This window comes from Apium graveolens, chromosome 5 (assembly GCF_009905375.1).
Source record: "Apium graveolens cultivar Ventura chromosome 5, ASM990537v1, whole genome shotgun sequence".
In the NCBI taxonomy this organism is placed as follows: Eukaryota; Viridiplantae; Streptophyta; class Magnoliopsida; order Apiales; family Apiaceae; genus Apium; species Apium graveolens.
Window position 1 is genome coordinate 257,956,098 of NC_133651.1, and position 25,265 is coordinate 257,981,362.

The 25,265-nt window shown below is 32.8% G+C and overlaps 1 protein-coding gene across 3 annotated transcripts; it reads right to left on the minus strand.

Annotated features, from left to right (window-relative positions):
* Window positions 1-3,820: 3,820 nt before the first annotated feature.
* Window positions 3,821-24,939, minus strand: LOC141725094 (AP-1 complex subunit gamma-2-like). 3 transcript variants are annotated; one of them, XM_074527480.1, is made up of 18 exons: window positions 24,677-24,939; window positions 23,465-23,767; window positions 23,156-23,297; window positions 22,166-22,339; window positions 21,675-21,854; window positions 20,144-20,298; window positions 16,933-17,023; window positions 16,256-16,419; window positions 15,570-15,624; window positions 11,340-11,462; window positions 11,138-11,233; window positions 9,124-9,251; window positions 8,727-8,831; window positions 6,421-6,680; window positions 5,529-5,777; window positions 5,267-5,439; window positions 4,679-4,783; window positions 3,821-4,405 (listed from the first exon to the last, which is right to left on the minus strand). In XM_074527480.1, the coding sequence occupies exons 1-18, from the start codon at window positions 24,706-24,708 to the stop codon at window positions 4,310-4,312; spliced, it is 2,631 nt and encodes an 876-aa protein (XP_074383581.1). In that variant the 5' UTR covers window positions 24,709-24,939; the 3' UTR covers window positions 3,821-4,309. The 3 variants fall into 3 exon arrangements, with proteins under 3 accessions (XP_074383581.1, XP_074383580.1, XP_074383582.1); XM_074527479.1 differs by having other exon boundaries at window positions 5,267-5,442; XM_074527481.1 differs by lacking the exon at window positions 23,156-23,297 and having other exon boundaries at window positions 5,267-5,442; window positions 23,425-23,767.
* Window positions 24,940-25,265: the final 326 nt, after the last annotated feature.

Below are 25,265 nucleotides of genomic sequence, written 5' to 3' on the forward strand. Positions count from 1 at the left end.
AGGCCAGAAGAATCCCGTTTGAACTACACGAGCTGTTGTCTTCTCTCCACCATAATGGCCTCCATAAACAGTCAAATGATAGTCTCGCAAGACCCCCCCCCCCCCCGTTTCGCAATACGGAATACATCTCCTGATGATTTGGTCAGCTCCTTGCCTAAACAAATATGGCTCATCCTATATGTACCACTTCACCTCATGAAGAAATTTCTTCCTTTGAGCGTACGACAAATCTGGAGGCATGATATTACTCACAAGGTAGTTCACAATGTCTGCAAACCACGGTTCTTCCTCTTGCACTCCAAACAGCTGCTCATCGGGAATAGACTCATTATCAATGTCTTATCCTGTGAAGTTGCACTTGGATCTTCCAAACGAGAGAGATGATCAGCGACTTGATTCTCAGTACCTTTTCTGTCCTTGATATCTAATTCAAACTCCTGGAGAAAAAGAACCCATCTAATCAATCTAGGCTTCGAGGTCTTCTTCGAGACGAGATAACGAATTGCAGCATGATCAGTGAAAACTGTCAACTTCGTCCCAAGCAAATAAGATCGAAACTTCCCAAACCTGTAGAAAATGGCCAAAAATTCTTTCGCAGTAGTAGTATAATTCAGTTGAGCAACATTTTGGGTCTTACTAGCATAGTAGACCACATGAAATATGTTATTCTTCCTCTGCCCAAGAACTGTTCCAACTGCAAAGTCACTTGCATCGCCCATCATCTCAAAAGGTTCATTCCAATCAGGTGCAGTTATGACAGGTGCCGTGACCAAACTCTTCTTCAAGAACTCAAAAGCAACTAGGCACTCGTCATCAAACTTGAACGGGACATCTTTCTCCAGAAGATTTCCCAAAGGTTTAGAGATTTTTGAGAAGTACTTGATGAACCGCCTATAGAAACCCGCATGACCAAGAAAGTTGCGAACTCCCTTGACAGAAATTGGTGGAGAAAGATTTTCAATGACCCCCACCTTTGCTTTGTCCACCTCAAGACCCTTACTAGAGACCTTGTGCCCAAGAATAATGCTCTGTCGTATCATAAAGTGATATTTCTCCCAGTTGAGAACCAGATCGGTTTCAATACACCTTTTAAGAACGTCGCCAAGATTTATAACTAAGATAATTTTAAATTTTATCTGATGTATGCCAAAAAACTAGAAATTATAGCTCATGGTTCAAATTTATTAAAATTGCATTTTGAAGTAATATTATCAACTTGGAACTTATTTATTAATTCATTTATTGTTGTATTGAAAATTATAAACTGTCCCAACTAAAATTTATTACTTTCCTAAATAGTTTAAACCGCTTAAACCGCACCGCACCGCACCGCATTTTCGTGGCGTTGTTTGCGCGGTTTAAGATTTATGCGGTGCGGTTGCGGTTTGAGAATTTAGACAAACTGCACCCGTGGTTTGGTTTGCGGTTTTGATCCAAAACGCACCATACCACACCGCGAACACCCTCTTATCTAATAACTAATCTATACTACATATCTATACTTATATCTATACTATACTATAATAACCGGAATGAGGTATAATTTGGTTCAACAATTATCCCTTAATTTTGGTTATTAAAGAAAACAAATAAATAGTGTTATATATCCACTAAACTACTAAATTGTTAAACCACTAGATATAGTCTACTTATCCTAGTAAACTACGACCACAACGTATCCTATGATTAAAAAATAAATAAATAGTTTTATATATCGGCTAAACTACTAAATTGTTAAATCGGTCTACTTATTCTACTAAAGTTATACTATTATTTTCATTATGAATTTATAATTATCATATATTTACAAAAATATTTAAAAAAATTAGAATATAACAGGATAAATAAAATTTTTAAATATTAATAGGAACCCGTGCACCGCACGGGATTTTAAACTATTATAATATAATAATCGGAATGTGATATATTTTGATTCAACAGCTATTCTTTATTTTGGTTATTAAAAACAAAAATAAAACTAATTAGTGTTATAGACATGCTAAACTACTACTCCCTCTGTTTCTTTTTAATAGTCTTTTGACTTTTTTGCACTCATTTTTAAGTGTTTTGACTGAATAGTTAAAATTATAATTTTTAAAATTTTCTTTTTTTTGAATAAAAATATATAACTTATATTTTTATTTACAAAAAGAAAATTTTAAAAATGATAATTTTTACTATGCGGTCAATGCATCTTGAGATGTGTGCAGAAAAGTCAAGCGACAGATAAAATGAAACATAGGGAGTAAATTACTAGATATAGTTTCTTTATCTCGCAGAACTACGATCAAAACTTATATTTTGGTTTAACGGTTATCCCTTATTTTGGTTATTAAAAATAAAATAAATAGTGTTATATACATGCTAAACTACTAAATTATTAGATATAGTCTTCTTATCTCGCTAAACTATGATCAAAACTTATTCCATTAAATTAAGAACACAGCTCCTTCCTAATTTTTTATTATTTTTATTATAAATCTATTATTATTATATATTTATATAAATATATTAAAATTAATATATGATTAGATAGATAAAATTTAAAATTTATTTAAATATTAACGAACCCGTCTGCTAAACTATTAAATTGTTAAACCACTGTATAGTCTACTTATGTACTAAATTACGATCACAACTTATCATATTATTAAAAAATAAATAAACAGTGTTATATATCCGCCAAACAACTAATTGTTAAACCAGTCTACTTATTCTATTAAAGTTATACTATTATTTTCATTATAAATTTATAATTATCATATATTTACAAAAATATTTTAAAATTAGAATATGACAGGATAGATAAAAAATTTAAATCTTAAGAGGAAGATGCACGGGATTCAAGCTAATATATATAGTTTAAGAAATTTTAAAATAAGTAAATTATTACTTAAAATGAATAAGTGACTTATAATCTGAAAAGCGCATTAAGCGGCCGTTTAAGCGGAATCGGACCATTAAGCGCTTCGATTTTATACTAATCGGATAATTAAGCGTTTTTAAAGATTAAGCGGCCTTATAAACGGATTAAGCGGTTATTAAGCGGATTAAACGGTCATTAAGCGGTCAAACCGATTTTGACTTGCCAAATTTTTAATTTTAACTATTAATATTTATTTTAATAAAACAATGATCTTGATTAAAAAATAAAAATATATACATTTTTAAGAAAAAATTATGTTTTTATTCTTGATACTTTATTTATTTTCATTATTTTAGTATTACGCATATTATTATTATTAAATATATAATTTTAAATAAATATTATTTATCCGCTTATAGACCCGCTTAAAATTCCGCTTAAGTTTCCGCTTAACCGCTAGAAGGTCCTCCCGCCGCTTAGGATCGATTTGCGCTTTTTAGAACATTGCTTATAATTTATAATAGATGAATCATTATAAGTTATGTAAATGTTCTGATTATTTTTCTAATAAATAAGATTTTGTTTTACTTAAATAAACCAAATAAATAATTTTTAATTATAATTATCTTAATTCGTGAATTTTAGATTAAATTAATATTTGAAAACATATTTTTTAAACTAAAATTAGTAAAAAGCAAAAAATAAGAATATGTTGAGAAAAAATAAATCGGTACTAACATTTAACTTATCAGATTATAAGTTTTAAATTTAATTATAAGTTAGGTTATTAAACATTCTTCAATAAGTTGTTACAAACTTATAAGTCATAAGTAGGGCTGAATATTCAATCCGCTTAACCGCGTCAACCGCAAAAATCACAATCAACTGATCAGAATTACGGATAATCAAGCTGAAACAAGAGAGCCCTCCTATTAGGCTAAGCCAAACTGTAACTTGGAGATGTAAAATAGAGGATATAATGCTTAGTGACTTTTACAAGAAACACTATATCAGACATTAAACTTTATGATTCAACTCTACAACTATTCCAGTCTTCGGATATTCGAAACTGACTATTTTTCAACTTCTGAAATTGTTAACATTAGACAGATCATAACTATTCTACTACATGGTTTGGTCATCAAAACAATCTCTACACTTTGTTCTACATGCCTTATGTGGCAAAATTTGATCCACGCATTAAGATATCTTTTATGATGTATAAAACAACTTTCTAGGAAGGAAAGAGAACTTCTAATGATTTAGCCAGAAAAGAACTTCTGATGAATACTACTAACCTCAACCAAAACAAAATCACTACTAAAATTTGCCCAAAAGATTTTACCAGTGAGAAAATAATTCCTATACGCTGCAACACCAAAGACACTTTCACAGTTTAACCAAAAAGAATCTTGCATCGTTGCCTTCAAACGCGATTTCCGCTCACAATCCAGGAGGAAAGTTGCTTATTTGTCCTTCCTCCTTGACATCTTTATCATTCAACTTGTAAGCTATCCGAATTCGCATAACGAGGGATTTCTGAAATAGATATAGATTAAAAGAAACAAAAATAATCAACTTAAACCGCACATGGTCATAAGCAGGGCAAAGGTTAGAAGGTTCCATGCTTTGATTTAGTTATGCAAGAAACAATTTACATATTGAAGAGGGCAGTGAAGCATCAAACCTATTTAATGCTAAAGAGATAAGGTCATTAGTTGTCAACTAAACATTTTACAGCATCAATTCTTAAAAAATGTGAACACGTTATTCGAAGAGATAATTTCTAGAGGTCTGCAAGAAACTACATACCTTGCCATGTTGGCTGTTGACGACTCGTAATTTTTGCGTGATTAAACCATTCCCACTCGCAGGAAGAACATTGTTGCTTGCTGGGTCCAAGTGCAACTGGAGAAACTGTGGGTTATAGTTACAAATAACTGTTAGCAATTTTAGGAAGCATGATATTGATACTTGAATTTGAACTTTTGTCCAACTTATCATAAATATATATATAAGCATTTCACCATTACCAGATATGGAGTGGTACATCATTATATATCCTTAAATCATCTTTATTTATAAACACAAGTAGTTTATTAGATGAACATATTAAAACTTTAATATAACCATAAAGAACACTATTAAGATGGGTAGTAGGCACATTTTAAACGAACAGTCAAACATTACATAAGATTGCTGAAGAAATTTGTAGCATTCTTGAAGATATGGTTAACTACAAATACTTCATCCTGAAGCATGCAATGTCTGTCTCTGCTTTTACTCATTGCAAGGGATGACTCTAATCGAGATGAGATATTATACAGGAAAGTCTAAAGTCAATACACTAACTTTGTACTGAAGGACAACTGAAAATGAAATGGCTCAATATTTTAATACCTTTGGGACTGCAGCTTGGAAGATGAAATCCGTATACGCATTAGATGACTTGTTTACAAAATTAGCTTCAACAAGTGTTGTTCGTACATTTCCGGGTTGCTTTGAAAAATTGAAAGTTATTCTCAATGAGCTGCTTTCATATGCAACTACTGAAGGATAAGTAGGGCCACTGTCTTCTGTTAATTACCAGGAAAGGTATAAATATTTTAATTTTTAATTACAAAGCAAACGATATTTCTTGCAGAAGTAATAATGAGACTACCCCGATTTTGCTCCGAGGGCGACAATGCATCCAACAAATCCATCATAGGGAAACCACCAGATTCAGTTGAGGCTTGAACTGGCAGGGTTGTATTTGATGACAGGTTCTCCAACCCACCTACTGATGCACTGTTATCTCTGCTGGAGAATAAACCATCAAATGAAGATAAACTACTCTGAGATGGAAGTGTCCCAATTGACAAAAGATCCATTAGTACATCAGCTCCAGATTTCTGAGCTTGATTTGTACCTGAGATTTACAATTGTTCATGATTAAAATCAATTAACATAAAAAACAAACTAATCAGTCATTCATTTTCAAACTACAAGTTCCCTTGTATGTGGGCATTATACAAATATATGCATCCAACAAGCTAGCACAAGTACAATTACCGTTGTCCGAGATAATATTGAGGTAATTACCAGAGAACTAAGATTTCCTAATGGCCCCATTTATTGTAGCAGGTATCAACTTCAACTCATTCAAGAGATATTCTGCTATCTTAAGGAATCAATAGTTGAAGCAGTGGCTTTTAACATAGAAAATATTTAAGTTAAGTTAAATTCACGGCTGTTCATGCTCCTTTAATTTGATTAGGCTAGTTGGCCTCTGGGGTGACAGAAGTTTGCTTTATGTAGATAATATGTTAGCTACATGAAATTAACACGTCAATCTTAACATCACCTCCTTCTAAAAAAAATCTTAACATCGCCTCACGACAACGTGCTCTTTACGCCGGAATAATGATATATATAAAGGCACAAGTTGACATTATGCTAGAACATCAAATGACTAATTATGCCAACCTTTTAAAAATAATAATAGGGAAATTAGGTTTATACACATGCTCAAGCTGGATATATGGATATACCATTTTAAATTGGAATTTAACCTGTTTCTGTTGAGGCAATAGACAAATCAACTCCAAGAAGATCATGTAGAAAATCATTGCCAGAGGAATTTGGGACAGGAGTGTCATCTGAACTCAAATCTAGTAAATCAACTAGTGGAGCAGCCGACGGTTTGCCTACTCCATTAGAAAGATCTAGTACAGCACCCTGTGAAGTTGAAACTGCTGCTGGTAAAGAACCAGCTCTTCTTCCAACGTAGGTTGATTCATCGAGCACTGGCATTCTCTCACAGAGAGCAGACCTGAACATATTCAGACCCAATATAATAATTCAGATGTTTACTAGCGGAAAAATTGTAGACAGGCATTTGTATGAGTAATGACTAATGAGATAGCAAGACCAACTCCAATGGAAACCCAAAACTCCAAAACAGTGTAGTTGTCAAACCATCTAGTTTAAAAATCACTTTTCACTTCATCCGGACACTGAAATGACACCACATTAGTGTGAATAAACAGTGTTCTAACAAATTTGGTGCAACGCTATTCATGAAAAATGACCAAAATAACACAAAAATAGGAGGTAATGCCCAAAGTAGCACTATCAAAGATCTTGGCCTATTCGGCACTCTCAAAATGGAGCTAACTGGTGACTTATGTATGCCATATTACAAATGTGTTGATTTTTGTCGATTACAAATACTTTAACTAAACAAGCATCTTTTCCCACTGAGCTTCGAACCTTCATCCTCTTATTACCAAGAGTGGGGTATTGGCACAGGATAAATGTGTTATGTCAAATTTCAAATGTGTTGATTTGTCCCAGTGGTGTGGTAATACGCTTAACATCTTGCTCATCAGGGCTCAATTACTCGTTACATTTTTTGTTTAATTCAAGAGTTTAAACTGCTTGTAATCTGATCCCTGTCAGGAATGGATAACGCACAACATATATAGATTTTAGTGAAAAGGCGTAATTCATTGGCCTGAATGCCAAAATTGAGAATAATAGAATTAAGGGTCACATGTTTAATGGATGTGTTACATCAAAGTTTCTGAAAAGAAAAAAACAAAGAAAGGAAAACCTCGGTACTGCAAGTGCTAAAAATGCAAATTGTACTAAAAAGGGTCAATACCCACTATTTATTGGTGCAACTTTACACTAAAATTTAGCTCTGTTAAGAATCCCCAGTATATCGGCATGCCTATCGATCAATACATATTTATTCCCGTTTACATCCTAACAACCTGGTCTCTTTTATTTTCTTTATGATAGTTAGATCTATGACTTGCTATTTTTACTAAAAATTAATTTGGAAGTCTAGTTAGTTTAAATTAGTTTTAGAACTTTTCTACTTTAAATTTTAACAATTAAAATACGAACTTATATTTTAACTAATACTTGATACTAAAAAAAGTTACAATTTTTTCATTAAAATTTAAGTTAATGCACTGGTATGTAAATTTTTGTAAAAAATAGAACTTTTCTACTTCAAATTTTAACAATTAAATACGAACTTATATTTTAACTAATACTTAATAGTAAAAAAATACAATTTTTTCATTAGAATTTAAGTTAATGCACTGGTATGTAACTTTTTGTAAAAAAATACTCTTGAATCAGTTTATCAAGTATATCAGTAATTATTCTTAGCTCAGTTGGTTTTGCTTTTGTTCCTTCACGTAAATAAATCAGTTATATACCCTAGCAAATATCTATATATGTTAAAACTTTATTAACTTGTGTATTTATTTTATTTAATTATGCTTCACGTAAATAATTTAGTTATCTACCCTAGCAAATATCTATATATGTTAAAACTTTATTAACTTATGTATTTATTTTATTTATTTATATTCGATATAACTAGATTATTAATAGTTATTGTTGATGTAAATAGTATAGGAAACATTCTTCTAGTGCAAGGAATATTATTTTTAGTATAACATTTGGTGTAAATAGGTTGGAGTTTGCTTTCACGAATACCGCAACTTCAACACCATATTAGTGTAAAAGCTACACTTCTTTGATGCCAAGGGTTGGAGACTTGGAGATGGTCCTCGGAAATTATAAAGAGGTCTTATGACTAAACTGGAATATTAAATACAATCCCAAGCCCTGCAAGAAGTTTCAAGTACAAATGTACAATTCTGAACCAATAAAGAACAATGTGAACATGAATGAAGTATCAAGTTTTAACTACGCCTTTTATATGGTACAAGTCAGGCACAAGTCATAACCATAAGTCCAGGTACTGGTTAATAAACTATCCCCTGTTTATTGCTTTCACTTGTAAGCAAGGTATTGTGCGTAACAACAATTGTTATTGTTTAAAATATAATTATACCTTATATTCTGATGTTTCTGAAGAATAGAATCAAACTCAATGGAGCGTTGCTGCAGTTCAAGTAATAGACTTCCTTTATTTTGAGCAATTATGTCCTGTATTCTCCTACATGTAACAGAAAATGATAGATATAAAAAGAAGAGTAAGAAGATCAATAAATAATAAGGGGGGACAAACTGAAAGTCAAAATGCAAAGAATGCAACATATAACATATGCACTATAGTTATCAATTGTTCATATGCATTAAGTTTCAAAAGTGAATTTGATGGCAATATTGAACACAAGCAGCACATAAAGTTACGGAATTGTTTATGATATCAGTCATAGAGCTAGCATTACATATTAAGTAGAGGTTCTGGAAAGCTTTAATGCAGCAAAGAAATGACATCAACATACTGTGAGGATGATGGGAAACGACAAGATAGCTTCAGCAGAGCAACCAAACACATTGCCCGAGTCGCTAGATCTGTGGAATATTGCTTACAGGCTGACTCTATCACATCTATGGCATCACATTCTGTTACCTATTCAGAACACCAGAAGTCAGGAACTGTTCATTTACATCAACATGCACTACAATGTTTGTCCAACTATAACCCAACAAAATTAGCAACTATATATCATTGCAAAAGGGGGAACAACTCTCTTGTTCCAGAATTTATCTTATTATTGGAAAATGATAATATTAGCTCGAGAGATAATGAGAGATGCGTCGCTACTTATTCTCTTCAATAAATATGCATCCTCAGTCACGGAAATCAAGGACAAACTAAAAAAACAATAATATTTATATTCCATAATTAAAAATTATATTTTCATTCGCAGATTCCAACTCATGCAGCTATAAAAGTAGCATTCCCCTGCCTGAAAGACCTATATTTTAAACTATTAACCACACTTGTCAATTATCGGTAAGTTGCATATTATCTGTTACTAGCTTATAACCCGTGTGATTCATGGGTCTCTTTTAATATTTTATATCATAATTTTTTTATTAAAATTACTTTCTTAATAGTTGCTTTAAAAAATATTTAGTTTAGTCATATTTATTAATTTCCGTGATGAAATTGGTATTAATAATTTATACTGGTTAAATTTGTATCTTTATGAGATTATAATATTAATAATATAATAGTAGTAATAATAATAGTTGTTTAATTAGTGTTTAGAACTAATAACATAAATTCTTAATCCTAATATGTTGTTGAGAGGATTCAAACCTAACTACCCAAGTCCCTTTGTAGAGTAATTTAAATTTAGAATATTCTTTAATATTAGATCTAATGGTTCTCATTTATTGGCTAAAAATCCATCAAGCGTTAAGAAAAGTGTGGATGGTGGCATAAAAGAATCTCCTATCCTTTTAATGGTTGAACCAAACTACCTACAGTTATACCCATGTTTGCTTATTAGTTTAGTATAGTATAGATATTGCTGTTGATTTAACCCTGCATAGAACAAATACTAGTTGATAGTCCAATGTTTATGAAGTGATAAATTAAAAGAAGACGCTTCAATTCTGACCAACCTTCAATTCTGAACAACTGCCGATAGTAGTAAAATTCTTTATGTTTGTTATTTCTTCATCTTTCCAATTATTTTTAAAAGCTTTGAAAAGGAAAATTTTCTACTGCAAGATTAAAAGCCTAGGAACTGATTAAAAGATATTGAGAATTATTAATCACCACAAAGTACCGCTTTACTCAATCCACGTAAAGACGACTTTCAACAGGTTGTAGGAAGCACATGAAAGAAACTAGATGCTAGTTAGATTGAAAAAATACTCAGGCTGAGATTACTATTATCAAAATTAGTCTGGCAAGAGAACAGCCTACTACAGCAAATCAGTAACAAAGACACCATCATCTGGATATTGACCCGTCTGAGACTAGCCAAGATCAAAATCTATGATATTTGATACCCCACATCAAGATGGATGTTTTCAGCTTTATCTGGCATGTATTATAAGGCTGCTAAAGAACACATTTATAAATTATGTCAACTAATGGTTACATTACTAAAGATGTAGCATACATATTACACATTTTGCTTAGTTTTGTCCTCTTGCAGTTATGAGAATGAGACTGATAAATGGCAATATCCACCTTTCACTTCCCGACAATGCAATTTGCTACTTTAAATAATAACAATGTTGATCAAACGATAGAGACGTGGTACAAAAATTGGACAAGAAAATTTTGTAAGCAAAGTGTTAACATATTGTCATGACTCACAAGATACCCCAATCCAAGATATATAAGTCCAAAAGCTTCTGATCTTGGAACTTCATACATATCACATACTACTTGTTTCTTAGAGCTGGTATTAGAAATTATTGCTCATCAGTGCTATCATTGTGCAAGGCTTAACTATATAATACAGATATCAATATAGGAAAGTAATAACTCACTGTGATTGGTTCCTCTTTTTCAAGCATTCCTATACTGTTCACCAACATCTCCCCGTACTCCCCTATGCACCACACGGCAACGCGAACAAGGATTTCCTAATAAAAGGGAAAATACTTAAATTAAGTGAGAGTATGGAAATTGTGAAGCACATTTACTCCCTTCATTATTCAAACAATTAAACCACAGGTTTACTGTGTTTACCTGTTCACCTGACAGTTGAACTGCTCTATATAGCAACCTTACTGTATATCCATGAAGATTAGAAGCATTGCTAATGACAACAATCAGGGCATGCCATACTTCATCCTTTACATAATTACCGGCCTATGGAGAAGCATAGCCAGAAGATCAGTACTTTTAAGGAAGAAAATGCATAATCACAAGTGTAACAATACAATTTTCTCAAAAAAATATAATGGAAGTTCAAGATACAATTCATAGATGAAAAAACTGCATTGAGGTACTGTAATGAACCGTGACAATGCAAAGAAATTAATTCTGTATTTCAAGAAAAAACACAGGGGCAGAGAAGTCAATATAAGACAAGAGGGTAAAGAAGTAATTAAACAAGAAAAGTAAGGGGCAAGGAAGTAATTGGAAAGGGGAGACTGATAAGAAGGGGAAGAGGGGATGACTGGGGTTATGAAAATTATTATTGAAAATACTCTTTGTTAGGTTTTGGGAGAGAGAGGACCTCGCGAAAGTCCTTCAGTGTAATTCATTTTATGTATTAATCGTACGTTGAGCTCTAAGTATTGTATTAAGCTAGATTACTTTCTGATAACCTGTGGTTAGTTTATTACAAGTGGTATCAGAGCCTAGACGAGATGGGGCTGCCGACGGTGACTCGGAGGGTGGAACAGTTTGAAGTGAAGTTCACAGATCTGGAGAGGGAAATTTCGGAGATTGTGTCTAAGGCGGTAGATAAGGCCGTGGAAGCGATGCGTGAGTCACTTTTGGAGATGGTTAGGAAGGTTGGTAAAGCTGGTGAAGGGGATTCGAGGACAAGAGATCTGCCCCCAAATCAAGTAAGCCAATTTTCTGATACCCCCACTCATACTTTAGTGGTTGATAAATTGGATAAAGTGGGTAGAGTTGAGAAAGAAATTAATGGTGCGCCTGAGGATTTAGCCCAATTAAAAGTGTCACAACTTGCCAAGTTAGGCCCTCAAATGTTTGATTATAGTGGTGAAAGACTGTATGGTGTTAAAACCCCGTTCCTTACTACTAAGCATGCTATAATCTCCATGATTTTTCCGTGATTGAGAATGTTTTGGAAACATACTCTGCCTATAAACTTAACAAAGTTGATTCAGTTAGTACCTATAGGATTCATGAAAATGAGTATGGTAAACTACAAGGAAAATTATATTATGATCATAAAAATGTTATTAATACAACTCGAAGGCTCGATGTATGGCCTGTTAAAGGTAAGTTCACTCGAAAGATGAATCTAATCAGGTTGGTAAATAAGTCTTATAAAATAAGAGGATCTGGTTGTTTTGGAAATATTCTTCACATAGAATTAGTTGTTTGGCATTGTGATGAGGAAAGTATATGTTATAAGCAACCTGAAGACGAACATGGTAAGAGTAAGACTCTTGCTGAAAGTCGGAAACCCGAATCTGATTGGAAGTTGCTTGACAAATTGATAAAGGATTCCATAACAAAGGAACTTGTTGATAAAAAGATGGAGAGTATGATACATCCGGTGTTCCCCATTTCTAAAGGGTGTGAAGATATAGTTTCCATGCTACGCAATGGTTCTGTTGAAGAAAATGCAGTTTCTACAATGCAAGAAAAAGAGTCATCTCTTCCGCGCCGATCTAGGAGTCAGTATACCCCCGGAATAGTAAATTTTGCTGCTTACCATGTTCTTTGTCCAGAGGGTGATAAGGGTCAAACAATTCTACAACTTGCAGAAAAGATTCAGAAGTCTGGACTCTGTGTCCTATCAACAAGCAAGACGTCATATGCCTATATTTTTGTTACTTTATCAACGGACACAGTTCTCTTTGCTTTAACTTATGGTGTCCAACCTGCTTTTAGAAATGATCCTGCTAATGTAGAGGAAATACTTGCAGAAGCCAGGGAAAAGATACAAAAATTTTGTAAAGGGCTTTTGGCAGAGAAAATTGTCGATGATGTTGAGAAAAACGATGAATCTGATTCTGATGTTGCTAAGGTTCCCGAATTTGACAAATTGGGTACTCTGTCCAATATAAATAAAGAAAGTGATCTTTCTATGGAAGTTGGTTCTTTATCAGTTAATGTCATTGATATTTCTCGCAATGTTGTGGCTTTAGAAATGCAAAATGACATAAATGTTCCTGGTAATTTTATGGAAAAACTAAACAATTTTGGTCAAGATGTCTCTGAAAGTGATCCTGCTCAAGGGGTTACAAGGATTGATGAAAGCAAATCTGGGGAGTCATGGATCCGGGGACTTAGTGAAGGAGAGTATTGTGGTCTCTGTATTGAGGACCACCTTAATGCCCCTGTTGCTATAATTGGTGTTGCGAATAAAGGGAACATTATTGTTGAATTTCTAGAGGATTGTCTGAATGTAGCAAATGCTCTTAGAAAGCAAATGTGGGTTGAAGCTCAATTAGACAAAAAACACTTAAGAGATGAAAGCTTGAGTAAATTTTATGATCCTTATTTAACTGAGACAGCGAACAGAAGCTATAGCCTTGTAGGATTGGGTGAAAATAAGAACAATGAAGTTGTTCTTAACACTACAATTAAAGTAGAGCCTTTTATTGATCCAGACAATGTCAAGAAGGAACAGAACAATCGTTGTGATATGACTTCTGACAGGAAGGTAGTGGCACAAAATGCCTCCAAATATCAGAATACTCCTATTATTCAGCATAATGGTTCACTATCGAAAAGGTCACAGTTACAGCGGAAATCTTGTGTTGGTCAAAGAGCAGAAGCAATACATAAGTACAAATCTTTGCGTTTTGGTCAATATCGGAGGCATAATCGTTATTGGGAATTTGTTGCATATTTTTCTAGATATGATCCTGTTTGGTAGAATATTTATTGAATTACGTGAGCGTGGTTGTAAGATGATTGATTCTGAAGAGTCATTCAAGACTCTTTTGTTGTCTTTGGAATCACACTTTTAAGGAAAATATAAGAAGGAATCTGCAGCCATTTGACATTGTTGGTGACGCAGGAAATGATAGAGAAAATCAAGCTGTTGAAATGGGTTATTGTCATGGTTATCTAGCTTCCCGATGTGCGACGAGTACAACCAGGTTTGAAGGCCAACTTCCTGACTTCCACCTTGAGGACAAGGTGAAACTTTGGGCCGCGGGTAATGTAATGAACCGTGACAATGCAAAGAAATTAATTCTGTATTTCAAGAAAAAACACAGGGGCAGAGAAGTCAATATAAGACAAGAGGGTAAAAAAGTAATTAAACAAGAAAAGTAAGGGGCAGAGAAGTAATTGGAAAGGGGAGACTGATAAGAAGGGGAAGAGGGGATGACTGGGGTTATGAAAATTATTATTGAAAATACTCTTTGTTAGGTTTTGGGAGAGAGAGGACCTCTCGAAAGTCCTTCAGTGTAATTCATTTTATGTATTAATCGTACGTTGAGCTCTAAGTATTGTATTAAGCTAGATTACTTTCTGATAACCTGTGGTTAGTTTATTACAGGTACAGTTGGCATCTAGTTGTAACATATAAAAGAGAGGGCAATACTGCAAGTATCAACAGGAATACCATGCAAAGGAAACTAAAGATCTCCAGGAACTAATTCTAATTGTTAGGCTATAGAATTATTAAAGATATTAATTATCAGATTTAGCACCAGAAATACAATACTAGTAACAAGTCAACAAAATCATCGGACAACGTTAATCTGTCATACAAGCACTGGGCTTGATTACTTTAAATACCTGTGGGACAAGATAAGAAGATATTTATAAAGATAACTTATAATAGAATTCTATTAATGACATCTAAAAGCATCTAACAGCTTGTCAATTAGAATCCACATCAATACCAAGCAGAATATAAATTTGTATCACAACTAAGTGCTCGAGTGCATAATTTGGTTTATATTACACTATGCATTCAGATCATACAGCTGCAGTTTTAGGGTGATGAAGAAATAACATTCCAAAAAGCTCTTATGTTAAGCAAACATTTTCTGAAAAAGCGGAACAAAAAGAACTACTGACATCTCTGTCAAAAGAACATCACAAATAAATGATCCATAAAAAGCAAGCCTAGAGAAAAGTTCAGGAGCATATGACTAGAACAAAAGGAGAATCACCAATTTTGACCGATATAAAGGCAAATGAGAGAACTCAAGAATTTAAAGCCAAAAAAACTTCAGTGGAATAGAAAGGTATTTTGATAGAGGTAAGCAATAGGCCACAACATAACGCCTAGGGATCATATATTATACTTACCAAAGAAAGAACTTTAAGCATCTGATCGATGTACCAAATTTTCTCTGGTGAAAACCTACAAGACAACAAAACTGAGTAATAGGATAAATAAATTTACATGATATTATAGAAGTTACATTATTCTGATAAGTGAAATGCTAAAGGTCCCAAAACATTACCAAATCTGATGCGGTAGTGGCCATGTTTGCTTTATAAATACATTCACCAATTGATGTACTACCACATCATCATTAGGTACACCAGTTGGTATATGTTTTGGGACCTTCAGCATTACTATTCTGGTCCCCCAATAACGGTACGATATGTACTTCAAAAAATTTTATGTACAGTTATTCTTTTACTATGATATCTTTCGATAATTAAAGACAAGTTAATATTTCAACTTGCCACATAAAAATGGAAGGACTGCTTTCACCATGACCAGGGGAGTATCATCCAACAGTCTTATAAACAGAACAGCAAGAGGTAACTGGAAAAACTGGTAACAATGTTCTAAATCTAGATCACAAAAAAACCCTAAACTTCATGCACATGTAAAATTGCTATTTATAAGATTTAGGCCCTATGTTAAAAATTTACATAGTCATATACATAAACTCACACCACATACACATGAAATAAACATAATTCTACATAGATTATGTTACTGGAAAAAAAACAGTTGACATAGATATACATATACTTACTTTTCAACAATAGAGCAGATTTTCTCTGTGAGATCTCCCTTAAACTCCTGATCAGTTACTTCCAGATAATCAATAAGTTCCTTCGACAGAGACGTTACATTGTTTTCATTCACTAGCAGATAGACAAGCTCAAGAGCCTTTTTACGAATCGAGGCATCTAAATCCTAGAAAAGGTGAACAGAAAAAGTTGTTAGTATCTATATGTGTACAAAAGCAACGCATTGAGCTCCATGAGAGAATCTTACAAGGAGGTGGAAATTACTTTAAAAAAGCAATATTAACTATTCAAGTTCCAGAGCAGATTATTATGAAAGGAAAACAAGATAGAGTAAAAAAATAAGATTATTCAATACAATTCAAGAGAGCGAAAACCGAAAAGGCTTGATGCGGGCAAACCTTTTGAGCATGTTATTTTCACTTAAAGAAAGAGTATATCAATTCAGTTTTAATAATATTTTTACAGAACTACTTCAAAAACAAGAGTCAGATTCGTAAATTAAATTAAGATATGAAGTTCAAAACTCGCTTCAGGAGTTGAGAAATGTACTTATTCACTAAAATCATCATGCCAATTGCCCAAACAGAATTTTAAAATACTTTTGTTTTTTGTGAAAAAGTGTTCAAGCAAAAATCAGAAAAACTTTCCACCATTCACATTGAAATGAATTAGATGGTACCTTCACACACTCCAGTATAGTTGCTCTATGCCGTTGCACTGCTTGAGAATCAACTGTAATTGCTCTCATCAGCATGTTCAGAGCAACATATCTGACATTAATTGTGAAAATTCAGGTCAAAAAGTCAAAAGAACACCAGTATTTTTCTTTATATATATATAGATGAATTAAGTTAATTGTAGTTGTAAAAAAATTAAATATTTATTAAATTGAGTGGATCCATATACATACATATGCAAGATCTTAAAAAATATATATATATTTGAATAATACATTTCTTTATGTTTCAAAATATCTTTAAAACAATTATATATTATTTTATGTGTTTACATGTCTATTTTTACTTGGTCAAAAAAAAAAACAACAACACGTTATTCAGAGATAAGATATGGGTCATTTAAAAATAGTGGGTGATAACTAACCGTCATAATAGGAGGGCACTACCTCAAATTTGTAAATTACAAATAAATATACGTGTCTCAGCTAGTTTATTTCTTGCACAGCATCTTCTTTCTCATGTATACCTCATTCTCATGGTTTTCTTCTACCTTTCTTTTAAAATATGTTTTCTCACTTTTTTATACTCACTCTAATACATTTAATTTACATGGATGTCAAGTTCTTTCAAATGCTTGCATACTTGCTGATTTAATAATACGTGATTTATACATGCTATTAGATATTGATATTTGTTAATTAGTTCATATGTACTTGGTATGTAATTTGTTAAATATTTAAGTATCATGTTTTTAAATTAGTAATTTATCTTAGATAAGATGATTTATGGTAGGAATCTTATGATTTTATTAAATTATGTAGGTGTGTGCAAAGTATCAGGTTAATAATTTAAGTTGTTATTGAATATAATTATATACTCGTGTGCAGGGATATGTTTTATTGTAATATTATTGTATATAATATGTTCACTAACCTGCATATATTATTAATATTATGTATTGTTATCATTATTGCTATTATTATATATTAACTGATTTGGGTAGTCATAGATAATTTATTAGTGAGTGGTAAAATAAAATGAATTGGTATTGTTTTGACATGTTATTATACTAAATATGTTATGTCTAGACTTTAATAATGTGTTTATTAATTTTATATTAGTTAATGTAAAATTTACACATATTTTTATTATTTATTTTTCAAAGTGTTATACATCTTGTAAGTTTAATGTGCCTGGTAATGTGTGTATATTTATTTTCATCATTATGTATACATTATTTACGTGTTATTAATGTATTTGGCTTAATTTATATAATATGGTAGAGTTAGTAAATATTTTATTTGATTTGATGAATGAAAAACTATTATTACTTTTATTGTTTTACACTATCTAAATTATGTTTTAAAATCTTAAAGTTTGTTTTGTTTATAATTTTATGTTGTCAGCCTATTACTTTGTTTTATTTTTTTGTCAACTAATTACTCTGTTCTTTTGTAAGCATGTTAGGGTACATTATTCTAACATGTATTAATCTGTGGCATTGCTGCTTAGCATGATATTTTCAGATTGGATTTAAGGTGTTTGCTCTACTTGTATAAATTAGGTTAGTAATTATCTTTGTTTGGTTCACTTAAATATAGGAATTATTTGGAAATATTTTGGACCATCATTAGCCCAGTAAGGTAAGTTAACTCTTCACACTTTATTTTATTTTGAAATCTTTAAATATTTTTGCACTGCTTTTGTTTTAAAATTTATGGATCAAGTACCCTGTTTTAGAAATAAGAATTCCCAGTGAGCTTTGACTTATGAACCAGTTAGTAATTGTGTATAGTTCTGGAACTAGCCTTTGATACCTTACTAGGGAGTGCTACTTATGATGCCTTCGGGAGCGCACACTCTATGATACTTTAGTAAGGGGCGCATTATTGACAGAAATTATGAACTTTTGATACTGTGTCACCAGGTATTTGTGGCCTTAGCGAGCTGTGGAATTTTATATCTTATGTCATATGGATTTTGGAAAATGATTTTTGTTTTATAAAATTATGATACTTGATCCACTAGTGTAGAATTGTTTTCTTGCTGGGCTCTTGGCTCATTACTCACAAATTTTCAGGTGCTTAGCTTTTGGGACATCTTAAAGGTGGACTTGATTTGAGCTTGCTTGGAATAATATTTTATTGATTATGTTTGTATTGGAGCTGCGTCTCCCAGGATTTGCTTTATTTTCAGCTTAGATGATTTTATTTCTGTCTCGGATTTTAGAATTTTATGAAAAACTAGAAACTTATTCTTATTATGGATTAAATTTGGAGTTTTAGCTGAATATTTAAGTATAATTATTTTCTGAAAAGTTGGGGTATTACAATACGTGTAGGACATAATCATGACAACAAATTGGCTATTGCAATCATATCAAGTAGTAAAATTTAACAGCCATATTATCACCAAACAAAAAATTTAGATTGCTTGACAATAATGTTCCCATGCCCAAGGCAAGACAACCAAGCTTCTTACAATTTGATACGGAGTACATGTAGTTGTAGATATAATGGAAATTGCTTGATGCACTTGAGTTGAACTTATAGAGAGAGATATAGAATTGTGATGGGAAGAGATAACGGGCCCCACTCTTTCTTCAACATGTACAAAACTTTTTAAAAAGAATAACTGTATTAAGTAGTCTGGTATATGTAAAGCATATCACTGTATTCAAAAATTAAGTGGTCAAGGCTAAGATACAAAGTTGATTCCTCTGCACCTTGTAAGGGAAAGTTGAGAGATTTTTTTATTTTTGATTCATAATGAATTAAAGAGATGAGGGGTAACAAAAAAAATAGTTTCAGATTCTTCTGCTACACCTCCGGAACTATCAAAATTATTTTAACAGTGTAGGTCGTAGGGCGGCACCCATGAGTATCATAGTATACAAGCCACCACACAGGCACACAGTTGCCACATAGAATCATCATTATTTAAAGTCCATTCTCACTTGCACTTGATATCAAGTAATTTCTAATAGTAAAATGCAATTGTGGGGTGGAGGGGTCCCCATAATTAAATCATATAGCAGGTGCCGGTATAGCCAAATGTCAATTATCGCAATGAAAAACAATGAACAATCTTAACAATGTAACATTGTGCATTCATGCATGCAGATGTTCATCACGCTAGAAGAAAATATTAAGGTAGGATAAAATAGATCTCGGCCTTGACAAATAAATCTAAAACACTAGCTAGAAGTATGACCTGATATTGTTGTCACGGTTTGACAAGAATCTCCCCAAAATGTTGATAGCTAGTACCCTTAATCCACTACTATCTTCAATGCTCATAATAGTTTCAACGCATTCATATAAGATGGCATTCCCTGCATTTTTGTTTGATTCGGTCTTTGTCGCCACCTAAAAGCAGCAGCATGAGATACAAAGTACAAGGTCGTATCAAATAAACACTAAACACTATCATTATGCCAGTGCTATCATTATCACTTATTGGATAAGTAATGACTTATCAGTTTGATGCTTGCTGATGGAAACCATGCCAAACAAAACACTAAATAAGATATGTATAATAAAATATGTATATTCCATCTTTACCATGCATGAAACACATGCAGAAAGAAGTGGCACCTCTATAGAATTTCAGATCCTTAAGTTACGCTAAGCAAAAAAAGAACTAAGTGTATTCTCAAATAACTAGCAATATATGTGAGGATGGAGGAAACAAGCCTAATCCCTTGCCCCATTATAATCTGGTAACAGAGGAGGAACATGTCAAGTATCTACGGATAAGAAGATCAAGTTACTCTATACTGGTAGTATCTGTCGTAGAAGGTGTAACTATATAAAGGATTTGAAGCCCCATTTTATCTTACAACACTCTCCCTCCTTTAGCAACTTCTTGCTACTCAATTTGTACTTGCCTTTTATATTGGCTGTTGTATTGTGACTAATGAAGGAAATGGACCTGTAAAAGGCCATATGGAAATAAAGTAGGGCAGGGCAAGAGCAATTATAGTTAATATAGTTGACCAGGGCTTTTCAATCACTGATAAGTGAGAACCAGGGAGGATCCTTGTAATTCGTGATTGAACCCAAGGTTCAGAAAAAGGACGGGGCTGGGAGTAACAGCCTCGATTTTGTAATCCACAAGTGTTGGGTCGATCATCATTTCTTGGGTTGAGACTTATGAATTATAGTCTTATAGACCATTTGCAAGTTCTTTAAAAACCTAACAATCGCCGCCTATAAACTTAAGTCTCTCCTATTCTAGCATATAAATAATAATGTATATGGCTCTCTGCATAGAAATGAAACTGATTTTCTTCATAAGAAATAAGGCTATTCCTTTTTTTCTCTTTACTGCTAAAGATTAAAGAAATATTGACCATCTCTTTTTAAGGTAATCTGGTTTTTTTAAGGCCAGTTGGAGAGAACCCTCGACTTCCCACTAGAGGACGAGGATGGATACCACTAAGGCAAGACCCTGGTGGTAAGATAAGACTGTCCCACCCTTCTCACATCCCCTGATAATAGAACAAAACTTGTCTTAGTTATCTTATGTAATGTCTTCAATGAGAAAACCACCTCAGATTAAAGTCATTAAGGTATTTAACATACAGCATACCTATCATTAAAATATTTTAAGATCATGCAAGGAGTAGGCAGCATCGACTATAAAGATTTATGCCCCAAAAAAATGTGTACTAGCAAAAGATACTAAATGTTTCCCTGGGAAATAGGATGTATAAATAATATTATGGAAAAGATTAGCATACCTGAGCAAGAATGTCATTCATACAATCACTAGCATCAGTGTCTCCATGGCCCAAGACACGCAAAATCCTGAGTAATCTTATATGAAGAAAGGGGTCTGCAATCCCAGAAATGTCATATTCAGGTGCATATGGACTGTTAACAACATCTTTCAGAACTTTGACCAAACCCTCCGTATATTTCTAAAGGCGCAGCAAACGAGGCATAAAGAAAGTTCAAGTTATATTTCAAAAGGACTTTAAAAGATATTCTATATAAGCCGCAATAAAATATAATTTAATTGCACAGAACAACTTATGAACAAACTTAAAGCATAGACTCCAGAAATATTCTGTAAGACACAATTATATGTGTGTGTGTAAAATTGCACAGTTACAAAGGCATCTTGATGTGCAATGGCATCTTCAGTTACTGTTGCTAGGTATTTAAACATTAGCATGCAGATAAATTCATATGAAATTATTGAGCTGGGAACTTTCGGGAATAGATATACCTTCCTAAAAAACTCCAATGCCTCAGTACTAACTTCACATAGATCTGTACAAAGTTGGATCCCAGTTAACAGAACACCATGGTGCTTTTCTTTAAGTAGGGAAGCAGCAGGGTTGACAAAGTTTTCTGCCAGATCAGGGACTTTCTTTATAATCCTTATGGAGCACAATGCTGCCTACATATAAGATAAAAAAAGTCTGGCATAAGGTGCTGTCAATGGTATTCAGAGTGCTTCAGATATTACAGGTACATATACAGGCCCAGTTCTATGGAAACCCCCATTCACAATGCCGCCTACATATAAGATGAAGAAAACTCTAGCATAAGGTGTTCTCAATGGTATGTTAGTGTTTCGGGTAATACATGTACATATATAGGTCCAGTTCTATGGGGAACCTGCATTATATGAAATTACTATTAGGTTGCCTGTAATTTTACTACATTAGTATTTTCTCTATTATGTAACATATGTGCTGTAACATGTTCTCTATTAATTCAAAATTTCAAGACATAATCATACACCTACATTTATGTACTGTGAGATGTGTAAATGAGCTAATCTTGTAACAAAGCAAAATGACAGTCTGGAATTAAAACACATTGTAGCCTGCATAGAAGTATATACTAGTTATCAATATAAACTTACTTAACATAAATTGCAATTTACTTCTCTAGTTATTAATGTAAACTTATTAAATCATAAAATTTATTTATCTTGTACGGTTGTACCTCTCATGATTGATGACACAATGGCGTGTGTGCGACTGTCCCTATTAAAACTCAAAATTCCTTTATAGGTTATAATTCGTTAGCATAGACAGATAGAGAGTTTCTTCAAAATGTTAATTAAGTCGAAGAAAATGAATACTAGGCGAACTTAGAAGAAAATATTTGTGTCATCTCATCCGTTAAAAATTTGTGTATCCTAGATTATTGCCAAAATAACAGAATTAATATCAAGAGACCTCTATAAGGCAGTACATAAACTAACTTTTTTCCGGATATTCGGATCACGCAATTGAAGCAATCTTTCAACTTCAGGTGCAAGGTCACGAGCCATCTCTGCAGAACAAATGTTCCCTAAGGCACAGAGTGCAAGTCCTACAATATACTGGTTTGTGTGGTTAAGATCTCTGTCCTTATGTTAAGGTCTCCAGATAAACTACAACTTTGGTTTAACATACCATCAATAATGAATACAAAAAAATGTTCAATACAGGAAAACAAAGATAGATCATTTACATAAATATGTGTACATACATGTATGTATGAAAAAGGGAATGATATTTTGGTAGGATACTGCTTTAATGAGTTTGTAACGAGCATTAGAACTTCCTGCCTTTCATCGAGCAACAACATAAGGCCAAGATACCCTATCCTTTTCTCGGGAAATCCAGGAGCCGCAATCAACTTTAAGCATTCCATTTGACCGAAATGGGTAGGATAACCAAGCATGTGAATAAACATAAGCTTAGCCATGTTCCGATGCCTATAATCATTATCATTATCACTAATGGCAGCACGAATAGAAGCACACTCTTTTCTTACAACAGCACGTTCCTCCGCTGCAGTTTTGCAACCACGTATTGACCTAATCATGTCCCTGCATTGTAAAAACTAAAACATAAGCACATGAGTGTAAGACAATTAATCATAATATGCTCACTTACGTGACACGAGTCAAATATACTCATTATGACAAACAACATGACAACTATAACTTAATTCATGTACTGATTAATAATACATATTGTAATATTATGTAAACATAGGACACTGAGTGACAACTGACAATATTTTCACTTACACTGTGTTCAGGAACTTAGGAAAGAAAAGAAAAGAATAGAAAATTAATAATCTTCTCTTCTCTCTCAATCTTCCCAAAAGTGGAAAGAAAGTTTTGGAGATAAATATAAGAGAAAATTTCTCCCCTAATCTTTAACTTTCTTTTCTCTTCTTTCCAAAAGATCTAGTCGGGAACAAGTGGTGGAAATATATTATTCAACTTTCTTTTCTTTTCTTTTTAAAAATTGTTTCTGGAACACAGAGTTAATTTTCAGCACATCACATGAGTCACTATAATCTCATTACGATAAACAACAAGTCCACGAATATGTGAGGACTAACCGAATTAAAATACATATATAGTAATATTATGTAATCATAGGACACTGAGTGAGTACTGAGAATATTTCACTAAATTTTCGGCAAATGACACGATTCATTATATTCTCATGACGACAAACAAGTCACTGAATATGTATCTAAAGCTTCTGTATCTCTTTCATTAACTTACTAATTTTCGATCAATAAGATAGTGCTTATCAAATACAAACAATAACATAAACATTTACATACATCTATATGAATGAATAATACAGTTAATCAAGTGAATTGGAAGATAACATAGACGATCAATGCAAATACTTAAAACTTCCATTTCTATGAAATTAAATAACAGAAATTAGAAATAAATAAAAATACAAACATAAAAAGATGATGATGCGCAGACCTCAAACGCGTGCCGGAGGAAAAAGGATTCATGATTGTGTCAGTTTTGGAACTCCAGGGAAGAGCTCCGATCAGATCGGAAAGTGCAGCCTAGCCAATAAAATATATGTATTATGTAATATATATTATGTGTAGAGGTGAGTGAGAAAGGTGCGAAAAAAGATGGGTGAAATATGTATCTACGGTCACGGAAAGGAATTGGGGCCGGAAACAAGTAGTAGTAGTGCGTTTTCTGTTCGTTTGTTCCACTAACTAAACCAACCAGATTGTGCTATTAATTAATCCACTTATTATTAAATAAAATAAAATAAAAATATGGGAAAAGATAATCTAAAGTCCACTGTCAACAAAATTTCTATTAGTCCACCTTAAATTTATAATTTTCGAATCTCATCTATTCCTGATTTGTTTCGTTCGTGGTCCTTTCAATATGATACATTATGTTTCTTACTTTCTTAATAAAAAATGAGATGTTGTCATACTTCAGGTACATTTCAGATTAAGCTATATTTATGATATGATATAACGTATTTATATCGGTTAATATAATGCTTCTGATAAAATTGTTTGACATTTTACTAAAAATGGCA

Bases quoted from the DNA above. Each gene is read 5' to 3' on its own strand.
- LOC141725094 (XM_074527479.1), bottom strand. From the start codon at position 24,708: ATGAATCCTTTTTCCTCCGGCACGCGTTTGAG. The intron at 23,298-23,464 runs GTATCCTACCAA...ACATAAGGACAG, and splicing joins GTTACAAACTCATTAAAGCA to AGATCTTAACCACACAAACC. The intron at 11,463-15,569 runs GTAAGTATAATA...GCTTCTCCATAG, and splicing joins TGCTTAAAGTTCTTTCTTTG to GCCGGTAATTATGTAAAGGA.